This window comes from Cynoglossus semilaevis, chromosome 6 (assembly GCF_000523025.1).
Source record: "Cynoglossus semilaevis isolate Cse_v1.0 chromosome 6, Cse_v1.0, whole genome shotgun sequence".
NCBI classification, from domain to species: domain Eukaryota; kingdom Metazoa; phylum Chordata; class Actinopteri; order Pleuronectiformes; family Cynoglossidae; genus Cynoglossus; species Cynoglossus semilaevis.
Window position 1 is genome coordinate 15,574,757 of NC_024312.1, and position 22,030 is coordinate 15,596,786.

General features: G+C 39.0%; 2 protein-coding genes across 10 annotated transcripts in view; both read right to left on the bottom strand.

The window, feature by feature from the left end:
• Positions 1 to 183, bottom strand: part of LOC103380425 (tetratricopeptide repeat protein 38) — a 6,297-nt gene extending 6,114 nt beyond the window's left edge. The window contains exon 1 of the mRNA XM_008312404.3: positions 41 to 183. Coding sequence (XP_008310626.1) covers positions 41 to 70 — 30 coding nt within the window. The 5' untranslated portion in view covers positions 71 to 183. The remainder of the gene's footprint in view (positions 1 to 40) is intronic.
• Positions 184 to 1,586: 1,403 nt separating this feature from the next.
• Positions 1,587 to 22,030, bottom strand: part of mical3a (microtubule associated monooxygenase, calponin and LIM domain containing 3a) — a 79,585-nt gene continuing 59,141 nt past the window's right edge. For 3 of the 9 annotated variants that reach the window (XM_025055974.1, XM_025055975.1, XM_025055976.1), the window contains 13 exons: positions 21,214 to 21,285; positions 20,939 to 21,052; positions 20,035 to 20,114; positions 17,946 to 19,959; positions 17,760 to 17,854; positions 15,684 to 15,734; positions 14,829 to 14,936; positions 12,517 to 12,610; positions 11,783 to 11,833; positions 10,708 to 10,758; positions 4,777 to 4,876; positions 4,310 to 4,383; positions 1,587 to 3,552 (listed from right to left, as the gene is read on the bottom strand). In XM_025055974.1, the coding sequence (XP_024911742.1) occupies positions 3,368 to 3,552; positions 4,310 to 4,383; positions 4,777 to 4,876; positions 10,708 to 10,758; positions 11,783 to 11,833; positions 12,517 to 12,610; positions 14,829 to 14,936; positions 15,684 to 15,734; positions 17,760 to 17,854; positions 17,946 to 19,959; positions 20,035 to 20,114; positions 20,939 to 21,052; positions 21,214 to 21,285 (3,089 nt within the window). In that variant the 3' untranslated portion in view covers positions 1,587 to 3,367. Of the gene's footprint in view, positions 3,553 to 4,309; positions 4,384 to 4,776; positions 4,877 to 7,591; positions 7,658 to 10,707; positions 10,759 to 11,782; positions 11,834 to 12,516; positions 12,611 to 14,828; positions 14,937 to 15,683; positions 15,735 to 16,502; positions 17,560 to 17,759; positions 17,855 to 17,945; positions 19,960 to 20,034; positions 20,115 to 20,938; positions 21,053 to 21,213; positions 21,286 to 22,030 lie in introns of those variants that run through there. The other 6 variants (XM_017032859.2, XM_025055970.1, XM_025055977.1 and 3 more) reach the window with 5 other exon arrangements.

Sequence of the window (22,030 nt, forward strand, 5' to 3'; positions counted from 1 at the left end):
TATTAAGACTTGTGTTTATAATAAAAAGGTAAACTGTCACCTCACAATCCCTGAAACTGGCAGCATCCATAGTCGATGTTATACCTTCACGCACAGTGGCAGAGCAGTGGAAAAAACACAACTGTTAAACATTTGCAATCACCACCGGAGGTTCTCCAAGTATGACGACATTCAAAGTAAAAGTATTGACCACATGCTTGGACGTTTATACTAATTACCTGAATAATTACAACATGTGTTTTTGTTTTCATTTGTGCATCGTTCTTTGATTTATATAACATTTGAAGTACGGAGGCACAAAACCAGAAAAATAAGTCTCGTGTTTCTACTTCCGTGTTTTATTGTTGTAAGTGTGCTGCCATTAATCAGAGCGTTTTAATTTATCATATTCTGAAGTAAATGTACGGGTTTTAATTTAATTTATTAATTGAATATGATTAGTTATTAGGATTTCTTTGGACCTTGCCACCATCACAAATGCATCGACTTCTGCATATAATGTTTATGTTTCTTAAGAACACGAGATTAGGCCAGTGGTTGCCAAGGTGTGGAGCAGGCTCCTCCAGAGAGTAGCACAGAAATATAAAGTTATATTATGAGATGATTTCTTTAGTTGTGTCATGGTGGGATAATTGTACTGATTTATGATTTATTTTTATCTACACACACACACACACACACACACACATATATATTATCCTACTCATGGCTCAAACTGGTAACCTTCTGGCTGTAAGTCAAACACACAAACCCCATTTCTAATCAGGAAATTCATGCAAAACATTTTTTTTTTTTTTGCAAAAACAGGTACAATATTTTACTTCCAAGCCACAAATTAATCAACAATAAACATCAACAGAACATCCTGGGTTGAGACCCAGGGGAACCACTTACTGTACTTGGCCATTGGGCAGCGTGTTGCAGCAGATTTACTGTTAACACAACAATTACCCTGGTATGGGATCAAAAAAGGTCTCTGTTTATTTACTTATGCTGCAGTTTAACAATGACTCAGTTGTCCCTTAGGCTTAGTATTTATAGTAAGTTTGTATAAATGTAATTTATATAAAAAGGATCATCTCATCAGGGAAGGGTTGAATTCATTAAACAAATACCAATTTAGAGTATATGAATATGTTTACCTACAATAAATACATGTACTATTGATTCTAATGGTACAGTCTACAAAGAATTTCTAGATTCTTGGATTTCATGTGCTGTTCAACAGTTTCCATTATGATGACAAGGCAATGCTATTATACAAGAAATGAGCCAAAGGTCACTCATTGCGTAACAATGTTAACTTCTAACTTATAGGGAGATTAACATTATTGTCTGAAGACAAGTGATAAGTCAAATTATTTTCTGTACTGAAAACGAGTTTTTTAAATGACATCTCAAATTAAGTTTAAAAAGAGGTGAACTATGACACACGTCTACTAGAAAACAACATTTTTGATGATACCAATTTTCTAACCAGTCTTGGTAACTTTCTTGTTACCAAGTAATGTACTAAAAGAAATTGTGGCTGATTTTGTCGTTAATATTCAACTTCCTAAAAAAGAATGGAGGTCAGAGGGCTAACATTTCAAAGAACTGCACTGTTTTATTGCCATTGTCAGCAAACATCCAACCACCTCTGTTTCCTAGCACATGAAGCATTTACATTTTGTCATGTGACAACAGAAATTTTTAAAAATTAGGATTCATTTTCTTTACATATAATACAGTTTGCACACATGTTAATAAATATCAATACAATCAAGTCACGCAGAATCTAAAACAACAACCCTTAAAATTATGTAACACCTGATTTATTTACAGCTCAACCAAGTCATAAATATAGCCTCTAGTGTTTGTGTGCTCTAAAACAGTGACCAGGATTTGTTCTTTACAGTTGTCAAACAGCCTATTAGGTTTGACTGCCCACCAGATGAACCATAATGATCCTGTCTAATGCATGTTGCTCATAAAGCTTCCTCAAGTGTCCTATTGAAAATTCTTTGTTCGCTCATCGACCTGGTGTAGTGTAAATATTTTAAATATTATAAAGCATAACATCCTTTGGGGTAAAACGGATGTGACCAAGTCAAAGCCATTTTGACAAATGTCCATTAAAATGAAAAAGACATCTTGTTAAATGACAGAGGATAAACATGTAGTGCATACATTCCTGCGTTATTGTATTGTGTAGATATTGCATATACACCGACAGAAACAGTCCTGCGGCACAAAAGTGAGAGATGCGGGTTCTTCTGATTCCTCAGGGCCGACTGGCTGTGAAACCACATTCATGAAGGATAACGTCGCATTATTGACAGATGAACCTGAAAAGATTGTTCTTTCCATGATGGATTCTTAACAGTTGATTAAATTACCCGCTGTTTCATCAGAGCAATCTGAGCAAAGAGGAAAAGACAATCCAATACTGATACCATGGATGAGTGATTGTAAACACAAACAGGCAGTGTGATATACAGTGGATGACATCGGAGGGAGTAGCCCACCATTTGCGAGTCATGTGACATGCCTGCATGTTATTACAAGAGTACATCTGTTTTATTATGTCTACTTGTAGTGATCTTCAATGCGCCTGGAGCATTCATTCTGGACATGCAGCGGCTAATGGGAGTAAGATAATAGGACTCTGGGTGCTGGGCTGTCAACATAAACTAAAAGTGTTCATCGGCTGGAAGCCAACCATGAGATAAATAATATAAAAAAAGAACAGACAAAAGTAGTGATATGTAATGGGACCTTTGTGTTGAATCACAAAAGGGAAGGAGTGTTTTCCATACTGTTGTTGTGGTTCATTTAGAAGCAAAAGTCTGTCACTGCATAGATAGGGAGCTTCAGCAGATGTCGTCATGTTTTTCCACACCACTCTGAGTTGCACCGCTTTTTCAGGAAAGAGAACAACTTCTTCTGCTGAGAATTTGATTTGCTCTACACAAGTTTACACAAAGAAACACAAAGTTTTTCTGTCTTCACAATTCCTTTACATCAGCAGGACCAAACCTCACTCTTCCCTTTAGATACTCAAGAATTAAACAGGTCTTTGAACGTTTTCCCAAAGGCCCTCCATTGTCTGAAAGGATCCGTTTCATGGTTGCCAAAATAGAGTCGAGAACATACTCGCATCTTTTCTCCCAGAGAAGATTGCGGGTAAAACTGCAGTACTGCATTCCAGCGGAGGATATGTAAACGTGGCAGGCTGCTTTGTGTGTGTGTGTGTGTGTGTGTGTGTTGGACTAATATAAACACAATCACTGCTGCAGGTGTGATGGTTTCACACCAACCGCTTGGTTCCCATGATCCCCAAGCAATTCTGATCAAAGACAACCATGAGCAACTTGTTTATTCCCTTCTAGGCCCAATTGAGGTTAAAGCCTTTAGAAAGCATCACCGCCTCGAGATCCTTGTCCTCCTCTTTCTCCCGAAGCCTCTGCTCCTCCAAAAGGGCCACCAGAGCATCACGCTGCTCCACCACCTCCAACATCTCACTGAGGATCTGCTTTTCCTGAGCAAGCTCTTTCTCTGTCTTAAGGTTGTCTAAAAAAACAAAACAACAAAAACAAACAAACAAAAAACTAATCAAAACAGTACAATTACAACACAGAGTACCACCAATGATACATCTTTAGTTTGGATGACAATTGATATACAATTAACTGGAAGGCAGTGTTATGTAGATGGCACAGAGATATGGGAATTTGTGTGATCGAGCCAATATCGATCTCAATCCGAACCAGTTTGGACACGATAATGCTCACAGCCAGTTTTATTTTATTCTCATTAACAGAAAAATACTATAACTTAGTAGAAAATAGATTTTTTTAAAACAGTGCAAATGTTAAAAAAAAAAAAAAACAGGAAATGTGAGGGCTTCTTAAACACATGTATCTCCTGCACCTCTTCATACTGAGTGTTAACTCCAAGACAGATCAATATGCTCAAATTAATCACTTTCTATCCCTCCTGGGTGTAAGTGGGCAGAAATAAGAGCGTTTGGAAATGTCACACTCCTTAATTTCAGGCTTCCTGATAAACTGCAAATACCACGGCAGCCACGATAACAAAGATGCACAGTGAGCCATACTGATTGGAGCCATACTCTCAGTGCTAATGCTACATGTGACTCTTTGACATAGCCCTAAAAACAAGCACAGAAAGTAAAGTTTTAGAACGGAGTGAAGTTTACTGTGGGGAGAAATGTTCAGAACATTTAAATGCCAAAAATCTGATGCACTAATGAAAAGCGTAAACCCCTGAGGGAGACGAGAGAGGGGACATTCAATCCTGCCTTTACCTTCCACAGCCATCCGTTCCCTGAGCTCCTGCTGCAACCGGCTCTGCCTGTCCTCCAGCTCCAGTTCCCTGGCACTTGTGGATAAAAATAAACATTGGACAAGTTACATCTGCTTCACTGAAGCTTTAAAAAACAAATGTTGCAATATCATTTATATAATCATAAATATGTAAAATGACTGGTTGTTAAAACATGATATGGGGTTATAACAATCAGAATATGATTAAAAAAGGACTAACTAATAAAATTTATATTAAGATTTACAATGACTTCACAAGAATGATATTCCATCAATCAAAATCCATGTTTCAGTATACTTAGATATTTTATGTATTCTGTATTTGACTAAATCTAATTTAATTAATTCTCATATGCACACTAATTATATTAAATTTAACAATTTATTTAAACATACCTTTAATTAACCACTCAGCTTATGCATCTCAATAGTCCATTAAAACACTTACAATATCATGAGCTCTGACTCATAGCGAACCAGGGCATTTTTCTCCTGTACAAGCTTGAACCACTCTTGCATTAATTTGGGGTCGTCCTTCTTGCCCATGCCTGCAGAGTGAAAGGGAGCACAAAGTGATGGTGAGAGGTGGCTAACAGAAAGACAGCCACACTCATGTCACACAGACACTGAATGACACAGGCAGCATAATGACAGCCAAGCCTGGATGTCATTGCCGAGGGATGGAGGAACAGACTTGATATTGATTGATCAGCTGTGCAACATACTTGACGGTGCACAGGAGACCATGTGGAGCTGCGCTCAAGTCTGTGAACATACACGCAAGCATGCACACTCACATAGACCCAAATACACACGCACACACAAACACCCCCACACCCGATTATTGCAAAGTTGAGAGTTTGTGTTACCCAGTTTGGACAGTGTGTCAGACAGACATGCTCACTGGGAGCAACAACTTTCTCTTTTCAGTTTTTCCAGAAATAAGTATGAAAAACCACACCAATCAGTATTCAAGCAGTAACAGAGAAGAGAACCCAAAGACCTGTAGACAATCCTCCCCTGTCCATATATTGATCCACTAGCAAAAAAATAAAAATCCCTTTCAACTATACATGCTAAGCGGTTTGAGTAATGACAAAAATTCTTTCTACGGCCTCAAAGTAGGATACGCATTGAAATGTTTATGGAGTGATGTCACCGAAACCAACTATTTTGCCACAGGGAGTTTTTCTGGCATCATGCAGTGGTTTCATTTTCAGCCCAAAAGTTGGAGTACAGAGCAGCTGCAGACCTCCTCTGCACTTCAATTGTACTCTTTACGGGGAGGACTAGTTAATGTGACATGCTCACAATGGTTTGCTGCTGAGGCGATGCATACACTTTAGTTTATCAGACTGCAGCAGGTGGAGACAAGCAGTTTCAATGAGACACCCAGAAGCAAACCTCAATGCAGCATGACGTACTTAGCTGGGGAAGAAGCGGTTCTTGCAAAACAAACAGAAAGGACATTGTACACAGATAAATTGCATGGCTGTGGTCTTCGGGGTGGGCTTTCACTAATCGACAGACGGGAGACAGAAGGAAGCAAAAGTGGACGGAGACACTGCTGAGGAATGCAACATGTGAAGACAAAGGAGGACTCTGAAGAAAAAGTAAGCCCCAGAACCTATCCTGCTATGTGTTAAAGTCAATTTCTCTCTCCATTAGCACAACAAAAAGAAAAATACAAAAAAAAACTGCAAGTGAAGATCAAAACTAGCTCACACAAAAGAGCTTTCATTACAAGTTTCAAGCAAATGTCCACTGACGGATGTTAGAAACGTTGACAACCAGAGAATTAATTTCAACGTTTTAAAAACACCACACCATGCAGGTTTCACACTCTGTCAACCACAATCTTGGCCACAAACTACTAACAATTATCCCAATTGCATGACTTTGCAAAAATGTGTACGTGTAAGTATAAAGACCTACAGTTTGAAACACATGCTTGTTTGCTGTTATTCTTAGCTTGGCAGGTCATTATTAAAGTATATTTTCATAATTAAATTACTTAACAAACAGGTCTCCTGCCAGGTGTTGCAGTCAGTATGGTCTTTTAAATATGTAGAGGGCTACATAAAAGGTGATGTTTTGAAAAATAAATATCTATAAATAATCTATAACTACCGTATATTATTTCATAATACAATCTAAATAAAGAAAAGACAGTACAAATAAGTATAATCGGTTAAATTAACAAACACATAAATAACTAGGAATACTATGTGCCACAGTTTTTCAAGTTCATTTTTTTACTACTGCTGAACAGTCTATAGTCACAGGTGACATGGTGACATCCATCCGTCTGATCCTCTAATATACAGATATTTCTTTTGACTAAATGTCCTGTTAGTTTTTACAACATCATTATCAGTAGGTGGTGACTAATATTCTCTGCTTTCTTTTCTTCAGTAACACTCTCTCTCGCATTACGAAACAGTGACATACTTGTTTTTCAAATCCGAGCATTTGGTGTGTGAAATTTTTTAATACCCCACCAGTTATCATAATAAATGCAGGACTTTCTCTAATGACTTGCTAAGAACTCTTTGGTCCTGCTTTGCCTCAATTTTAAATGATATAAAATATGTTACTCACACATACAAAAAAATAAATAAAATCAAGGAAATAATTAATAGTTATTTCTTTGACCAAGCCAAAGAAAAATCTTTCTACTGCAACTAATCTGTTCGTCACACTGTGACAGCTAATTACAAGCTGCCAGTTACAGGTACAATATTTTTTTCAAACCTGGATTCTCCTCATAAATCAACAGAGCAATAAATGTATTTACTTAAATCTAATATTTTGTCTAGTCCTAAAGACATTTTAGTCTTTCAGACATAAGAGCTTTGTGCTTATTTTAAGAAATAGAAAAGTACTCATTTTCTTTTTTTTTGTTTGTTTATTAAATAACAATTTTAATGTGTTATGTTCGCTGTCCTTTAGAACTAACAGATAACAGATAATAGACCTTTTATTCTTTTCTCAGAAAACCTTCCCACTTTGATGGGTAGTGGTATGTTTTCCCTATTTTTCCTTAAAAAAACGAAAGACTCCTGTAGTTAAGCAAGAATTAGGAAAAGTCAGGAATCATCTACTGGATACAGACTGAAGCCTAAAAATTGAAGGAGAAGGAAGGTTGTGTTTGGGAGAGAGGGAAGTACTGGGATGGCCCAGTTCAGTTTATCCTTACGGTGGCCATGGTAACTCGTCACAACCTTCAGATGAGGAGGAGTAGGAGGCGAGGATAAAGTTACCTTTGGGGGAACAGCAGAGGCAGAAGGACAGAGGTCTTCGGCGTGGCATCCCCACATAGGGCTCAACTTCCACAAGACAGAGGGTGTGAGGGAGGAAGGAAAAGAGTGACGTGATAAGGGAGAGAGGAATTAGAAAAGAAAGAGAGCGAGAGAGGGGGAGAGAAAGAGAATAAAGAAAATAATCCAGGATGAAAAAGCAGAGATGTTAACGAGAGTGGACACAGAGGTAGAGGACATAGGGACTGTATGTGTGTGTGTGTGTGTATGGGGGAAACATTAAGGGGGGGGGGGTCAAAGTTGGAGAAAAACACTGCGTCTGGGAGGATGGGAGGTGGGGGGTGAATCACCTAGTGAGAGGACAGTGGAAAAGAGACCATCTGTGTGGTGTAAGGCATGAGAAAAAAAGGGGGTAAATTAAGAAACATAAACAAGAGAGAAAACCTGAAGGGGAAGGAGAGAAAATAATGTCTCCCCGCTTTTGATCTTTCTGTTTAAACAGGAGCAGCCTCTGCATGTCTGTCATGTGCTCAATGTTTATTACAGTGCAACGATAATTTAATCTCATTATAAAAGCCATTAGTGATCAGTGGCAGATTCTCTCATCAGATGCAGATAATTGCTTTTCCTTTCAAGATGTTTCATCCCCTTAATGTAATGTAAAAAGCAACCCAAACATGTTTGGACCACCAGGCTCCATTTGTCCTCACAGCACTGACTTTTTGTGTCTGAATTTTGAAGTGCAAATTAGAAAACATTCTAATGTCAACCAACAAAATTGTTGTTTTTTTTGTTTTCTCAAAGGTAAGATGAGAGACTGATTACAGGTCCCTAAATAAAGGCAAATAGGTATAACATTGGGAAAAAGACCTTTAGAGAAAGTGTGATGATTATTAAGAACATAGGGCTTTGATAAAAGCACAACAATATGAATCAGGAGAAATGGACAAGGAAGTTCCTGAGTTGGAAAAAGTTGTGGATAGAAGACACCACAGGGGACTGTCCGCCAGGAAAAAAGGGACACCCACAGATTAGCCTAGCACTGCACTGGCATGACAACCTGGAGTTGCAATGTTCAACTGGGCAATTCCCAACAGTGCGGTTGTTGTGGACACATAGACATAAGTTCTAAAATGATTTAGTGGCCAAACCACAGCTGACCTGCATCAATACCACTGAGCGATCAACTAATCAATAACTCTACGATAACTGTTCAGGTGAGGAGTGGAAGTTAAATAACAATACACTAACACTCTAATAGTCCACCCGCCAACTACTCATCCTGTAACTCTGGATCAATACAACATGGCTGACAGAGAAACTCTGCACCAGACAATCTGCTGTTCAGTCAGTGACACAGTTCTACATCCTTTGATCAAGCAAGACAGAGAAGACGAGACACGAGGAAACAACACACATACACACAAGGCATTCAGTGTCGAAACAACGTCAGAATCGAGTGTGATGACACCTCAGCTCCCCACTGCACCAAGTCATTAATATTTTCATTAGTACTGGAGTAGTGCTCCACACAACCTCCTGTGAGACGAGTGACAACAACAAGCAGCAAAATCCTGCCGAGCAAAACAAAACCTGCTCAAATATGAGGAAACGCTCCTTTTCCCCCAGCATATTGCAGGTGGAATACAGAGAGGGCGTCTTTAACAGGAGCCTGCTGACTCCACCGCAGACACCAGGAGGAAAAGGTGCAGTGTGCTCATATTTAAACCACACAAGGCCACAGTCAACAGAGGAAACAACATGGATCACGTGACTTCTTAGCCAGACATTGTTTTTGCTAACACAACAATAGTTAGACAAAGCAGTCCAGGGTCAATGGAACACCTATCAGCATGTACTTCACACGGCAACATACACTCATACTCATGGATTTGTGCAACTGAGCAGGTATGAGAAAGCAGAGGAAGCCTTTGCTGGCGCTACGGGGGGAACTACATGTAAAGTAGCACAGACATCTGAGAGAAGTCAGGAAGAATGAGTAATATGAAGGTTATACTGGTTATGAAATATTTGGGTTTGTTGGGTTCAATGTATGCAGATATGGGAAATCTGCACTTTTTGAGCTTATTATGTGTAATAATAGGTCTTTCTATAGAAAATAAAAGTTGAAATGGCACTGCTCTTTTCGCATGACAGACAACATTTAATAGTCTTTTTTTTTTCTTGAAACATATGATACTTATCATATCATACTTATCATTATAGCTGCAGACAGGCCAGTCAAGCAAAAGCCCAGTACGAACTACAGATAAAGAATATTATGATACCAGAATTATACGTCTACTGCATTTTTGGGAAGTAATCCAACTGTTTTTGGAACACCTCAGTCCATCTCAAAGCTTTTCTAAACAACATCGCTATCAATCCAGTGCTCTATGTAATAACAGAAGAACGTTGTTCAACTTCTCTATTACAATGGTCTTTTATTTAAGGGGGAAAATAATATAAACGTCTTGATTATAATATAAAACTTAATTCTAACCCTTCTTCGAAAAAAGAGAGAAAGTTTTGTCCATATTCTGAATGTGATAGATCACTTGCATCCATATTCTTTTGTTCTCACTGTTGGATTGGTCCTGAGACAAAGGAGTGTTTCAGTCAAGTGCTCTTCATATTTCTCATTCGTATTTCTCTGCACTTGCTATCGCTGTTTTTTTTTTTGGTTTTTTTGTATTGGTGCTAGAGTTTGCATTGTGCCGTCTGCTTGCTGGGAAATGACAAGTAGGAGTTTCTCATTAATTCATCATTCATAAGTTTATAAAGATCAAAGATGATGTTAAGGGGACAGCATAAGGCCAAGTGACTGATCTCTGTTTGATGTGACGAGTGTCTGAAGTCAAACCCATTGAGGGCGGAGGAGCAGGGAATTGGAGCAGGCAGAGGAAGTTTACTAGTTTGAAAGCAGAACTATTGTATCAAGGCTAACAGCCAGCCAATCAGCCAGCCAGCCAATCAGCCAGCCAGTCAGCCAGCCAGCTAGCCTTGAAGGTCTACATGAGGGATACAAAGCTTAAGTAGTAAATCAGAAAACAGGGGAGGAAGTAGAGATTGGGTTAGCCATTAGGTTAGTTACAAAGCGACAGATTTGAAATACATACCGCCCAGATGCATGTCCAGGATTTCACTGTAATTAGAATCTCCCCAATAGTCTACAATGACAGGGATATATTAGAGATGGCAGTTATTGTACACAGCCCCAAACTAGGCACACAAACACACACTTTATCCAGCAAGTCATGCATGTGTTTTTAAACACACAGGCACACACATACACACTGCAACAACTCTCAGAACAAAGAGAGTGTCCATCAGTACTCACCGCGGCTCAAAATGGGATTTTGGTCACGTTGGAGTACATGGCATTCTCCAAAATAATAACAAGCTTTCTCATAGATTTGCCAAGTATTGAACTCTTGTCTGCTTAATTTCGCACAATTAACAGCTGTGTGCTGCCAAAGCAGCACATGATGTTTGCTCTTGTGAAGAGCATTTGATTAGATTCAAAGCTGTGGTTGGCTCAAACAAGATAAAATAATTAAAGTTCCTCTCATGTACTCCTCAATCCACTTTTGTTGCTGTTTTAACAGCAATAATTTAATGATTTAATAATTTGATATTCCAGTCAGAGAGAGCAGCAGAGTGTTAAATGAGATTTTTGCAAGTGATGTATTAAGTCAAAAACACATGTTGATTATGGTTATAAACCATCATAAAGAAGTCTAACACATAAAATCTCTGAAAATATCTGTTTCGACTCACTCAGCCAAAGAGCCACTCTCCGAGAATATTCCAATTAAAAGAGCGTCTGCAGGCGAACCGATTTAAATTTAAATTTGATTTCCTACATGATGACTACGTTCATGGAACCAAAACGACATGATTTGAGTCATAATCAGAGTATAGAAACTCTCCTCGTTGACAGGCATTGGAAAGGACAAAAGACATTCCGAATGAGAACAGACAAATCTATGGTGAGACGCACATTCCCTGGATTTGCATGCAGTTTGGACTGAGACGATGGCGGACATGTCATGAACAGATATCAGCACGTTCAGAGATGGAGAACTGTAGCAGTGTGTCACCACAGATGGAGCCTACATTATAGTATGACATGTCTTTTTTTTCTGTTTTTAAAAAAACAAACAAAAAATCAAACTATAAAAAATCTTATACCTGATCTTCTTTTGTGCTGTTTGGGTAATGTGTAAGTACCTTTATACAATCCTTAAAAAGAGTAGAGTGGTAAACAAGTTAAAACATAAACAACTGCTTATTCCAATAGCTGAGGGCAAAAGTAAATTGTTATTTGTCCGTTAGGGTGAAATGTTGCAACAAAAATAAATATTCAGTGGATCTATGGATATTCATTTGAAAAATAAATGGTTGAATTTCATCCTGGTATGACAATAAAATCTTTTGAAAAGGAGTAGAGACAATAACTTTACAGATTTTCATACTAAAGTCAAATGCAGGGAACACTAATCTAAACACTAAAATGTGTGCAACTTAAATCGTGTATTGTTGCTCACTGCTTCTGTGATAGTCTCTCTTCAAGAACAACAGGGCCTTCTTTCACTGCAGTAACTAATGTGTTTTTCTATACCCTGGAGAACAACTAAATAAACAGTAAATACACGTGTGTGTCTTCAGCATGATCTAAACGACCGCAGGGCGGCAGCTTCTCTGAACGAATGCAATTCATTTTTTCCCTCTCGTCTCTAATATAGGTTTAACCCTTTTCCCTGAGAAAAGGCTGAAGTTGTATACCAATTAAAAATAAATGTCTGCCAAGCACATTATCTACTTTCCTCAATTCAACTGGAAATACGCATTGTGCTAGTCTGCAGCAGCAAGGGCGCACTGATTTGATTGGATTTAATATAAAAAGATGAAGAACTAAGTGTTACCTGCTTCTCCTCTCAGAGCTTTCTCCACAGCAACGCCCCTCTCCTCCAGCTGCCTCTGCTTCTCCTCCACCTGCTCCAACTGCCTCTGGATAATCTGCAGAAAATACAGAAAAGCACAAATACTTACCAACTAATCTGAAGCCAAAACTTTTGACAGAAGGCACTTTTAGAGCTTAACTCTTCTCTGTTGCAACAATTTACTCTAATTACGTACACATTTCTTGAGGGGCAATTGGGTGCACAACTAATTAAACCAGTATTGATGTCTCTAAATGGCATGACTATTGTGATGGGCATTAAATGTCCTATTTCATGACTCAACCCAAACCAATTAAGTCTCAAAGCTCATCACTTTCATACCCACCACTGCTGTTATTAGTGGCATTGGTGGAAAAAAATAAATAAATAAACAGAGCAATAAGGGGAAAGATACAGCTTTTTCTGTTGTTTTTTTGTTTTTCATTTCAGTGAAATGTTTTCACATTTTAGACAGGGGTAACAGTGGCAAGGAGGTTGGGTTCTCTCTATGGGGGAGGTTAGGGTTAGATTCCAAGCCATATGATAAGTGATTTCCCAGCCTGGGATCAGTCTATATATTCTTTCTTTGATATGAAGTATTTGCCTAGTAATGCTAAATTAAAGGTGAAAAAGAAAGTGAAAGTGAATTATTTGTGACACACACCACTGCACACAACGAAATGTGACCTCTGTTTTTAACCCATCACCAAAGTGAACAGTGGGCAGCTTATAAGCGTGGGGGAGCAGTGTGTGGGGACGGTGCCTTGCTCAGGGCACCTCAGTGGTAACTTGGCAGCTGGTGGACTCGAACCAGGAGCCGTTCGGACATTTAGGACTACAACATTAATGTATTCAGAATTTAATAAAGTAATTACCCAGCACTACTTCTTTTTGTGTTTTATGTTTGTATCACAACAAAAAAATCTTAGAGTAAGTCTCGCTCCTTGTAGTACGTGATGATAAAATACTTCCAAACTGCTGACATTATTGACTCACTTGTCATTGAGAGCAATAAGACAATGAACTGCAACAGAAAAAAATCCCTACAACACTCAGCCATGTTGTAGTGAAACTTCCTTACAGATTTTCAGGTAGCTGGATCAGGTTTTTGACTACGAGTATGCAAATTATATATCAGGCTGTTACATTAACAGATAATTGCATCATAAAATTTTGCGAGACGTTCTTCAGGTAACAAATACAGTTTGTTAAAGAAACAATCATTATTTTAATGATTTTGAGATATAAATTACAATTAGGCAGTCTTAACAGCTTGGTGCTAGGATTAACTCTCTAAGTGACTGCATCTCTGATCCACTAAAACGATGGTTTCATCAATTTTGCACATCTTATATTATAGAGACATATTTGCTACATATTATATATTGGGCTGTAAAGAGGGATATGTGTTAAATAAGCAGAAACTTTATTTAATAAAACATGTTTCCTGTGATTCTGACTGTTTGAGCCACTGCTCAACTTTATCAGTGCTTTGCAGCAACAGGAGCCAAATAAGAAGCAGTGGTTTGGGTCCCTTAAATAACTCTTCACAGGAAGAGCTAACCACACAGCTAAAGGAGAAGAGCTGAGTCAGTGAAGTGGGAGCGTGAGCACGAATTTGGACTCATCACAGCAGGGCTGCATCACATTAGAGGGACACACGGGAAATGTGAAATCTCAAGGGGCATACATACAAGCACAGTCTGCTCGTAGTGCTGCACTTAGAAAACTTAATAGACATACATATCTTAACTAAAGAAAAATAAACATATTGTTCTGTTTTATCTATGATACAATTATTACCCAGACAGCTGTGCGACCCAACCTTAAGAAGTATCTGTGACAGTATACTGCATTAGCCAGGGTACACATTAAAATACAGATATTTGTATGGGTTTGTAAAATATATTTTCAGGAAAATCATTGTCAGCAACCTTTACAGCAGTAAAGCAGTTTTGCCAAAAAACTTTTGAGTACTGACATTTTGACAGAAATGTAATAGGTAAAAGCACCTATGCAGCATGACTGGTGATAAAGTGGTTGGGACCAAGACCATATGTATCAAAAGATTAGAATCTTTATTCCAACAAGTCAACGTGAGCTTAAGCCCATTAAATTTCACTGTCACTGCATCTTCAGCTAGAACTGAAATCCAGTTGTTATATAGAAAAACTTTATACCAAAATTAAAACAATTTTCTGGCCAATGTTATAAAAAAAATTAAAAAAATTGATGATTATCTACCTTGCGTGTCTGCTGTTCACCCTGAGCTAAACTAAAGCACAGTTACTTACCTGAGCTCTGTGCAGCCTCTTGAGCTCCTCCTGCTTGGCTTGCCGTCTTGCAGCTTTCTGGACTTTTCGTGTCAGTTTGGCATTCAGCTCTTCTTCTGTGTAGATTTTCTGATAAAACAACAAAATATTGGACTGAGCCTGGTTCTTCACAAACTGGAATTCTGGACAGTAGGTCCCACAGAGCCCAGTTATTTTAAATAAAAATTAACAGAACAGAATAGAGGAAAAACCTGCTGTTTAAAATGTAAAAAGAAGTTAGGAACAACATCAGCAGAGCACTGTATCCTATCTTTACTAAACATCTCAACACTAACACATCTAGGAATTATTATTCTAAGGCAGCACACACACACAAATCCTGGGAAAGCATGTGACAGTGTGCGCCTGACTCACTGTTGTCATCTCAGTAAAACTTTCACATTTAAGAATGTTTTGGAATAAGAGAGTGTGAATAGGCAAGAGACATTTCTGCTTTTAGCTGAGCACATGAAAAGCTGGCGCAAGGAAGACAAAAACAGAACAGGCTGACTGGAGCATTGCTACAGTGACAGGAGAGGCAAGTTAATATCATACCAGTCAGACAGGAGCAGGCCCTGATATCAAGAGATGTCCAGAAAAAAAGAGTATTTTTGCAAGATTTTTGTTTTTTTAACAGAGTGGATGTTTCCAGAAGTGGGTGAGTGGACAAGTGAGTGTGCACCGCGGTCCGACTGTCGCATGCATCCAGAAGGGACAGTTAGCTGGAGGCCAGAGGAACATTAGGTATAATGATTGGAAACTGGTACATGCTGGGAGGTGTGGGGGGTGAAGTGGTGTTGGTTGGAGGGTATTAAATGGGAACATGTGTAATACTACCTTTGTGGCGTATGACCTCTTGAACGCCAGTGCGTGGGGAACATAAACAGACTTGGGAAGGACAAAACAAAACAAAAAAAGGTGAGGAAACAAACATGAAACAAATGATGTGATTAAAATGGGTTAATGATTATGTTGAACTGGTGAAAAAAATTAATTAATTAAAACAAAATAATATTTGAGCAGGTGTGATATAACAACAACAACGTTAACAACCAACTGAAGGATAACAACAGCCACACTGACATGACACAGTGACAAATGAGTATCTATGTTAATTCAGACCTAGTCTAATGCAGTGGTTTCCAGAGTGGGGGGCAAGCCCCTCTTGGGGGGCGTGACGATATTTAAGAGGGGCCAAGCAGGAGAATTATTTTAAATCTCATTGTTTTCTGTATTTAATCTATTAATTGTACTACTGTTTTTTTTCCTTTAGTTTCTTCATTGAAAATAAGCTTTTTGTAGTTTTGAAACAGTGGCTGTGAATATGTTGAGGTGGGGGAGACTGAACAATAGTCCATCAACATAAGGGACAAAAAAAGCTTGGAAACCACTGGTCCAATGAAACCAATAAAATCACAACTATGAACTGAAATTTGACTGTACAGCCAAGGATTTTAGAGACGTGTCCTTCAATTCCGCGGTAGACAGGTCTGTTTACGATCCCTCTAGTAATACAGTACACACATCTACTATAACTACAGATTGGGAAAACTATAAACACTATAATAGATTATTTTCAATGGCTATGTTCTGGGCATTGATTGAACTGATAATAGATTATTTTCAATGGCTATGTTTGATTGAACTACACAAGGCCTTTAGGGCAGGACTCACCTTTGATCTCTAATAAATGAAACTGTACACAGTCCAAAGCCATATTTATAGGGGGCAAAAGTCCCTTACTCACACAGTGTCATTGTGTCAGTGTGCAGATTTTAATGTGTTGGTTAATGCTTTCATACCTAAGCAACTAAGCTGGATCTACTGTATCTAAGACACCAAATACCCATACAAAATTTCCTAAAGGGAATTCCGGAGGGATTAATAAAGTTCTATCTATCTCTACAGACCAAGCAGCAGTGGAGACAGTTTGAATTTCAGCCAAAATGATCAATTTAAAAACATTAAATTGTATTGTTTTAATTAAAGCTCCTCTATGGCTGTCCCTCTAGTTTATTTAACAGCACTTTGCTTTGCTATTATACTCAAGAAGTCAAAGAGTACTGAGAGAGATGTTATAATTTTTTGTAACAGTGTTGACTTCAAGCGTTGTCACTATATCTTTGTCAAGCCTCGGGGTTTTTTCCAACATCAGTTGTTGCTATCTATCAAAAATTTTAAAAAGTACCTGTTAAATTGGCAACAGGTGTTGATGGAGCTTAATATAATTCTTTTTTATTGCTAAAACTGAGAGGAGAGAACCTTAGAGAGGATTGCAATGTTTGCCTTAGGCGAGGCAAACAAACAGGTCATGACTTAACATCCTCCAGAATTCCACAAAGTAGAGTAAAGGTCAATATAGGTAGTGGGAAACTTTGTTTGTTTTTGTCTATTTGTTTTGAGCTTTTTACTGTTTTGTAAAAGGCTTGTACAGCATAAATGTAAAAGGTTTTTTCCAAGCTTAGACAATAACACTTTATATTTCACACTGTGTTTTTTGATTGAAATTCAAAATAATTTACCCACTACTGCATAATACCTCTGCATTGTTCTCCATTTCCAGATCAACCTCCTTCCCCTGTAGTCTGTCTTTACTCCTCTCCTTTGCTCTAATTTTTCCCTTTAACATTCTCTTTTTTTCTTTCTCCATTATCTCCTCCTGAATGTTTTTTTTCTGCATGTCAGACACAAGGTCAAAGATGTCCATATGCCGCTAGGGATGGAGGAAATTATTCAGTTAAATTTATTCGAAGAGAAAGCACGGTCAAAAAGACACAAAAGCTGTGGAGTCTGGACATGTCAAAGGTCATAGAGAACTTCTGAAAGTGTTGTTTTGCTCATAGTTGTTTAAAGTGGAGTAAAAGAAAGAGCAGAAATTAAACACTGAATTGTTTGTCATGTCTTTCCACTCACTTCTGCCTTTGACTTCTGGGAGGATCGCTCTAGAACGTCATCACAGGACAGGTCCGAGTCCTCGGAGAAACTCAAGTTTCGGCGTGATTTTAAGTCTGTAAATAAACAAAAGAAAAATATATTCACAGCCTCAATTTCCAGATAAAGATGTACTGTAGATTTTAAACTCCAGATGACAATTCTCACCTGATGATCTCCCAGGAGGTGAAGTCGTCTTTCTCCCAGAATCCTGAGTGGTGGAGCTTGATGATGGTGTGCTTGGACATGATTTTTCATCCTTCTTCTTTTTGTCTTTCTTGTACCCTGAGAACACAGCCTTCCATAACGACTTATGTTTGGGAGGCGTTTCGGCTGTGCCAGAGAGCCTGCTACTGTCATTCTTGGCCTTTTTCTCCTTTTTGTTCTTGCGCGGTGAGAATAGGGAACTTCGTTTCTTGCTCTTGCTGGTGGAAGAGCTGTCCGACGATGCTGCTGAGCTGTCCAGACTCTTGTTGCTGCTGAAGAAACGCTCAGGTAGAGTCTCTGCCTTCTTCGACTCCAGGGCTTTCACCGCTGAAGTCTTTGGTGAAATGACCGACTTCTTACCTTTAACGGTGACATCTGGAGTCACGCTCCATGCCACTTTAGCCGAGGCCCCCTTATCAATGTCAGATTCTTTCATTTTGGTGAGCTGCTTAGCCATGGCGTCTTTCAGTGCCTGACTCTTCACAGACTTTTCCCGGGCCCTAATTCTCTCCTCTGCGATTTCCTTGGCCTCTGGTGAGAACTGAGTAGCCCTCTGTGGCTTATAGGCTGGGTTACTAGGGATATTTGGTTTACCATTTTCCATTGCTAGAGCCAGATGCAAAGGAGGCTTTTCTCTGTTTGGTTTGCTAGTGGATGGGGTATGGTACTTGTTTGAGCTTGTGTCAGGTGTTCTTTCATCGTATGCCTCCTCAACATCATCAGCAAATGGAATCTCCTCCACTGTCTCTACGAAGGACTTTCTCACCTCCGCCGGTCGAGGTTTCTTCTTTTCCCTCATCACAACAACAGGGACTGGTTCTGGTTCTGCCTTTGGGGATGACACTTTCCTGGGAGTAGGCTTCGGTGGAGACACTGGGCTCAGCTGGGTCCTTGGAGCAGGAACAGGAGTCTGGGTTTTGACTGGCTCTTTGGCACGCTCAGGTGGACGTTTTTCTGTCCCGTTGCCCCAAGACACTTGGTGTCTCTGCTGCCGTAGGACAGCTGGAGACTGATTAGCAGGCACAGGCGGCGGAGGACTAGAGGGTGGGGTGAGCATGGTGGAGTCATTGAAGCTCTTGCTGTTTGCCATCTTGCTTGCGGCTGCACTGCCATTCAACCCTGAACCCAAGCTACTGCTGAGTTCCCTCTTATCTGTATCATTACTCTTGGGTTCAACTGGAGAAATGGGAGTAATGACCTGACCCTCAAGAGTGATGTTCAGTCTGCGTATAACAGTTCGTCCAGTAACTGCAGGCTTCAGCTCCTCTGATACTTCTGGAGACCATGTCTTCACAGGGGTCGGCTCCTGCACATCAGCCTTAACAACACTCTTCTCTAACAATTTACTGCTGCGATCCAAAGGAGTTAGACCGAGGCTTTTTCTTATTTCGGCACTCTTCAACCAAAATTCCTCAATGATATCAGTCTTTCTGGATGACATTTCTTCTACGGAAGAATCTTTAGATGTTTCCAGCTCAGGCATGGTTTTGTCAGTTTTGGTCATAGGTGTTGAAGTGACTGCAGGGACGGGCTGTGTTCTAACAGGAGACTCTGAGGTGAGCTGTGACGAAGGCTCGTGACAAGGCAGGGGCTGGGCACAGATTGGGGAGAGAGGGTTTCCTGTGAGAGGGCAAATGGAACGCTGGGGGTAAACTGGAGATATAGGAGTGCGAGTCTCCGGTAGGGAGGTGGGCTGAGAGCATATGGGAGACGTAACAGGAGACTTGCCCACAGAACTGACAGGTGAATCGATTGTTGGTTTGATGGGAGAGGCAGCAGGGGATATGATTGGAGAACTAGCTGACAGTGTGCCAGGAACACTGACAGGTGAAGCAACTGGAATAGGAGAGGGGACGGATGAACGGCACAGTGGGCTTTTAGCAACCGGAGAAGGCGTTGTTCGCTCAGGTTTCTTTTCGTCAGGAATGAATGGGTCTGGGAAAAAGCGGGTGTCGGGAGACTTTACAAGAGGCATCTGCAAGGGAAAAAAAGATGGTAAGGATTTCATCAACATATTTTCAATAAGGTACTGCAGGAAAGGATTTCTCACCTGAGTCTCTGGCTTTTGTGGTGATTTCAAAGGAGAAATGATGAGATCTTCTTTCTGAATTGGACTAATGCTCGATTGGTCTGTGTGGAAAAAAAAATACACCTGTCTATATTCATTCTTTGTAGACACAGGTATTGAACTATGAACTCCTGGCTGGCACCTGATTTAAAGAAAGAGAGCCAACAGATCTTTTTTTTCATAACTGTTGTGTGAGTTTCTTTATCATCTTGGAGGAAAAACTGCTTGCTAACAAAAAACATCACAGGTCTCAAAGTTATAATGGTGCATTATTTTAGCCATATGAGGGAGAAGCTGAAAAGAAACTTTTTACGGAATAGATAATGGACGTTATATTTTATTTTAGTATTTTATTATATTTATATTTATCAAGCCAAAACCACTCAAATTCCAGCAGTTAAGATTTAAACTTTTATATAAAGAGATTTTTGCATTTTTAAGGTTATATTCTAATGGTCAACATATAATTGAATATAGTTAAAAAAAAGTTTTGTTAGTAAAAAAAGTAAAACTATTTCTCTACATAGCCTTCAATTTGAGACATTTTTGAAAGAGGAGATTTAGGATTCTCTTTTGTATGATTCATGGGGATGTTTTTTGCAACAGGTCACAAGACATGACTTTTTCATTACCTTGTCAAATGTTATTTTAAAAAAAGGTTTGAATCATTTTAAGTGGCTATATTCAAGGTGGTTAAAATTGTAAAATCTTAATTTAATTTAAAATTAATCAATCATCTTAATTTACTTACTACATTTAGATCTACATAAAAACGTTTTTGACCTTTGACTTTTCATACTCTACACCTTCTGGTCGCACCTCTGTATTCCACTATGGATCATGAGGAAAGAGGAAATAATTGTGTATAAAAAAAGTTGACATGTACCAATACTTGAAACCATTCCACCACTTTCTAATTGCTTGTCTTCTTCAGGAAGGGCTTCAGTATTTTCTGATTGGTGCAAACGAGCCTCGGCTTCCGCATCTGAAGGGATGTCATCTAAAATGAACATTATAAAAAGCTGTTTATAGCCTAAAAGCTTCAAAATGTTCCTGCACATTTGTCACTGTAATGCAATTTCAAGCAAGAGTGTTACTGGTGACATCAAAAGGCCGGGCCCATTGTCACAGTGTTCTTTGTATTAGAGTTTAAGAGTTTACCTTGATCAATCTCTGTGCTAAACTCCATGTCAGCGGTGTCTGCCTCTGCCTCCGGGTCTTCATCGCCGGGCTCTGACACAACAAAGAAATTGAAAGAAATAAGATGAAACAGGAACACATAAAAAAAACTAATGGGATTTTGAGGGCTGGGCACAGAAACGTAAGACTGAAGTAAGCATTTCTATCTGTGAAAGCTTTTTTATAGAGAACGTAATGACAATTAAAAATAAACCATAAAGGTGCAGAAAGAGCACAGAGCGTAATGAGAAGCAATACATGCAAAGAGGCATGTGCATGCATTTTATCTGTAAAAAAAATGCAAAAAGTGCAACCAAAGTAGTAATAATGCTGGTTATGTAAAATGCAGAAGTTAAAATAAATTTGATGAGGAAAAAAAAAACAAAATGAGGAAAAATAATAATCCACCCAGTTAATTTATGCAAGAGTGAGATTATTGTGATCATTGCATCAAAGGCCCTGTGTTTGATACTGGAAATACTGGAAGAGTATCTGGTTTCGTTAAGTCTGAGCTTGAGGGGTTGAGTATGCGTTCAATAAAGAACATAAATGCCTCCAGTGAATCCAAATATAGTGCACGTAAGCTTTCATTCTATTCATTCAGGCTTTTATGCAGTGAGAAACACACGGGCGACCGAATACTTCTGAACACCGAGCCATTGAAGAGCCATTAGCAGGTTAGTCTGAATTTATAACAGTAACAGCAATGGAACATATCCCATTTTACCCATTATGGCAGTAAACACTGTGGTATCAAGTGTTGACAAGCATTAATGGATCACTGGTCTATGGTCTAAAC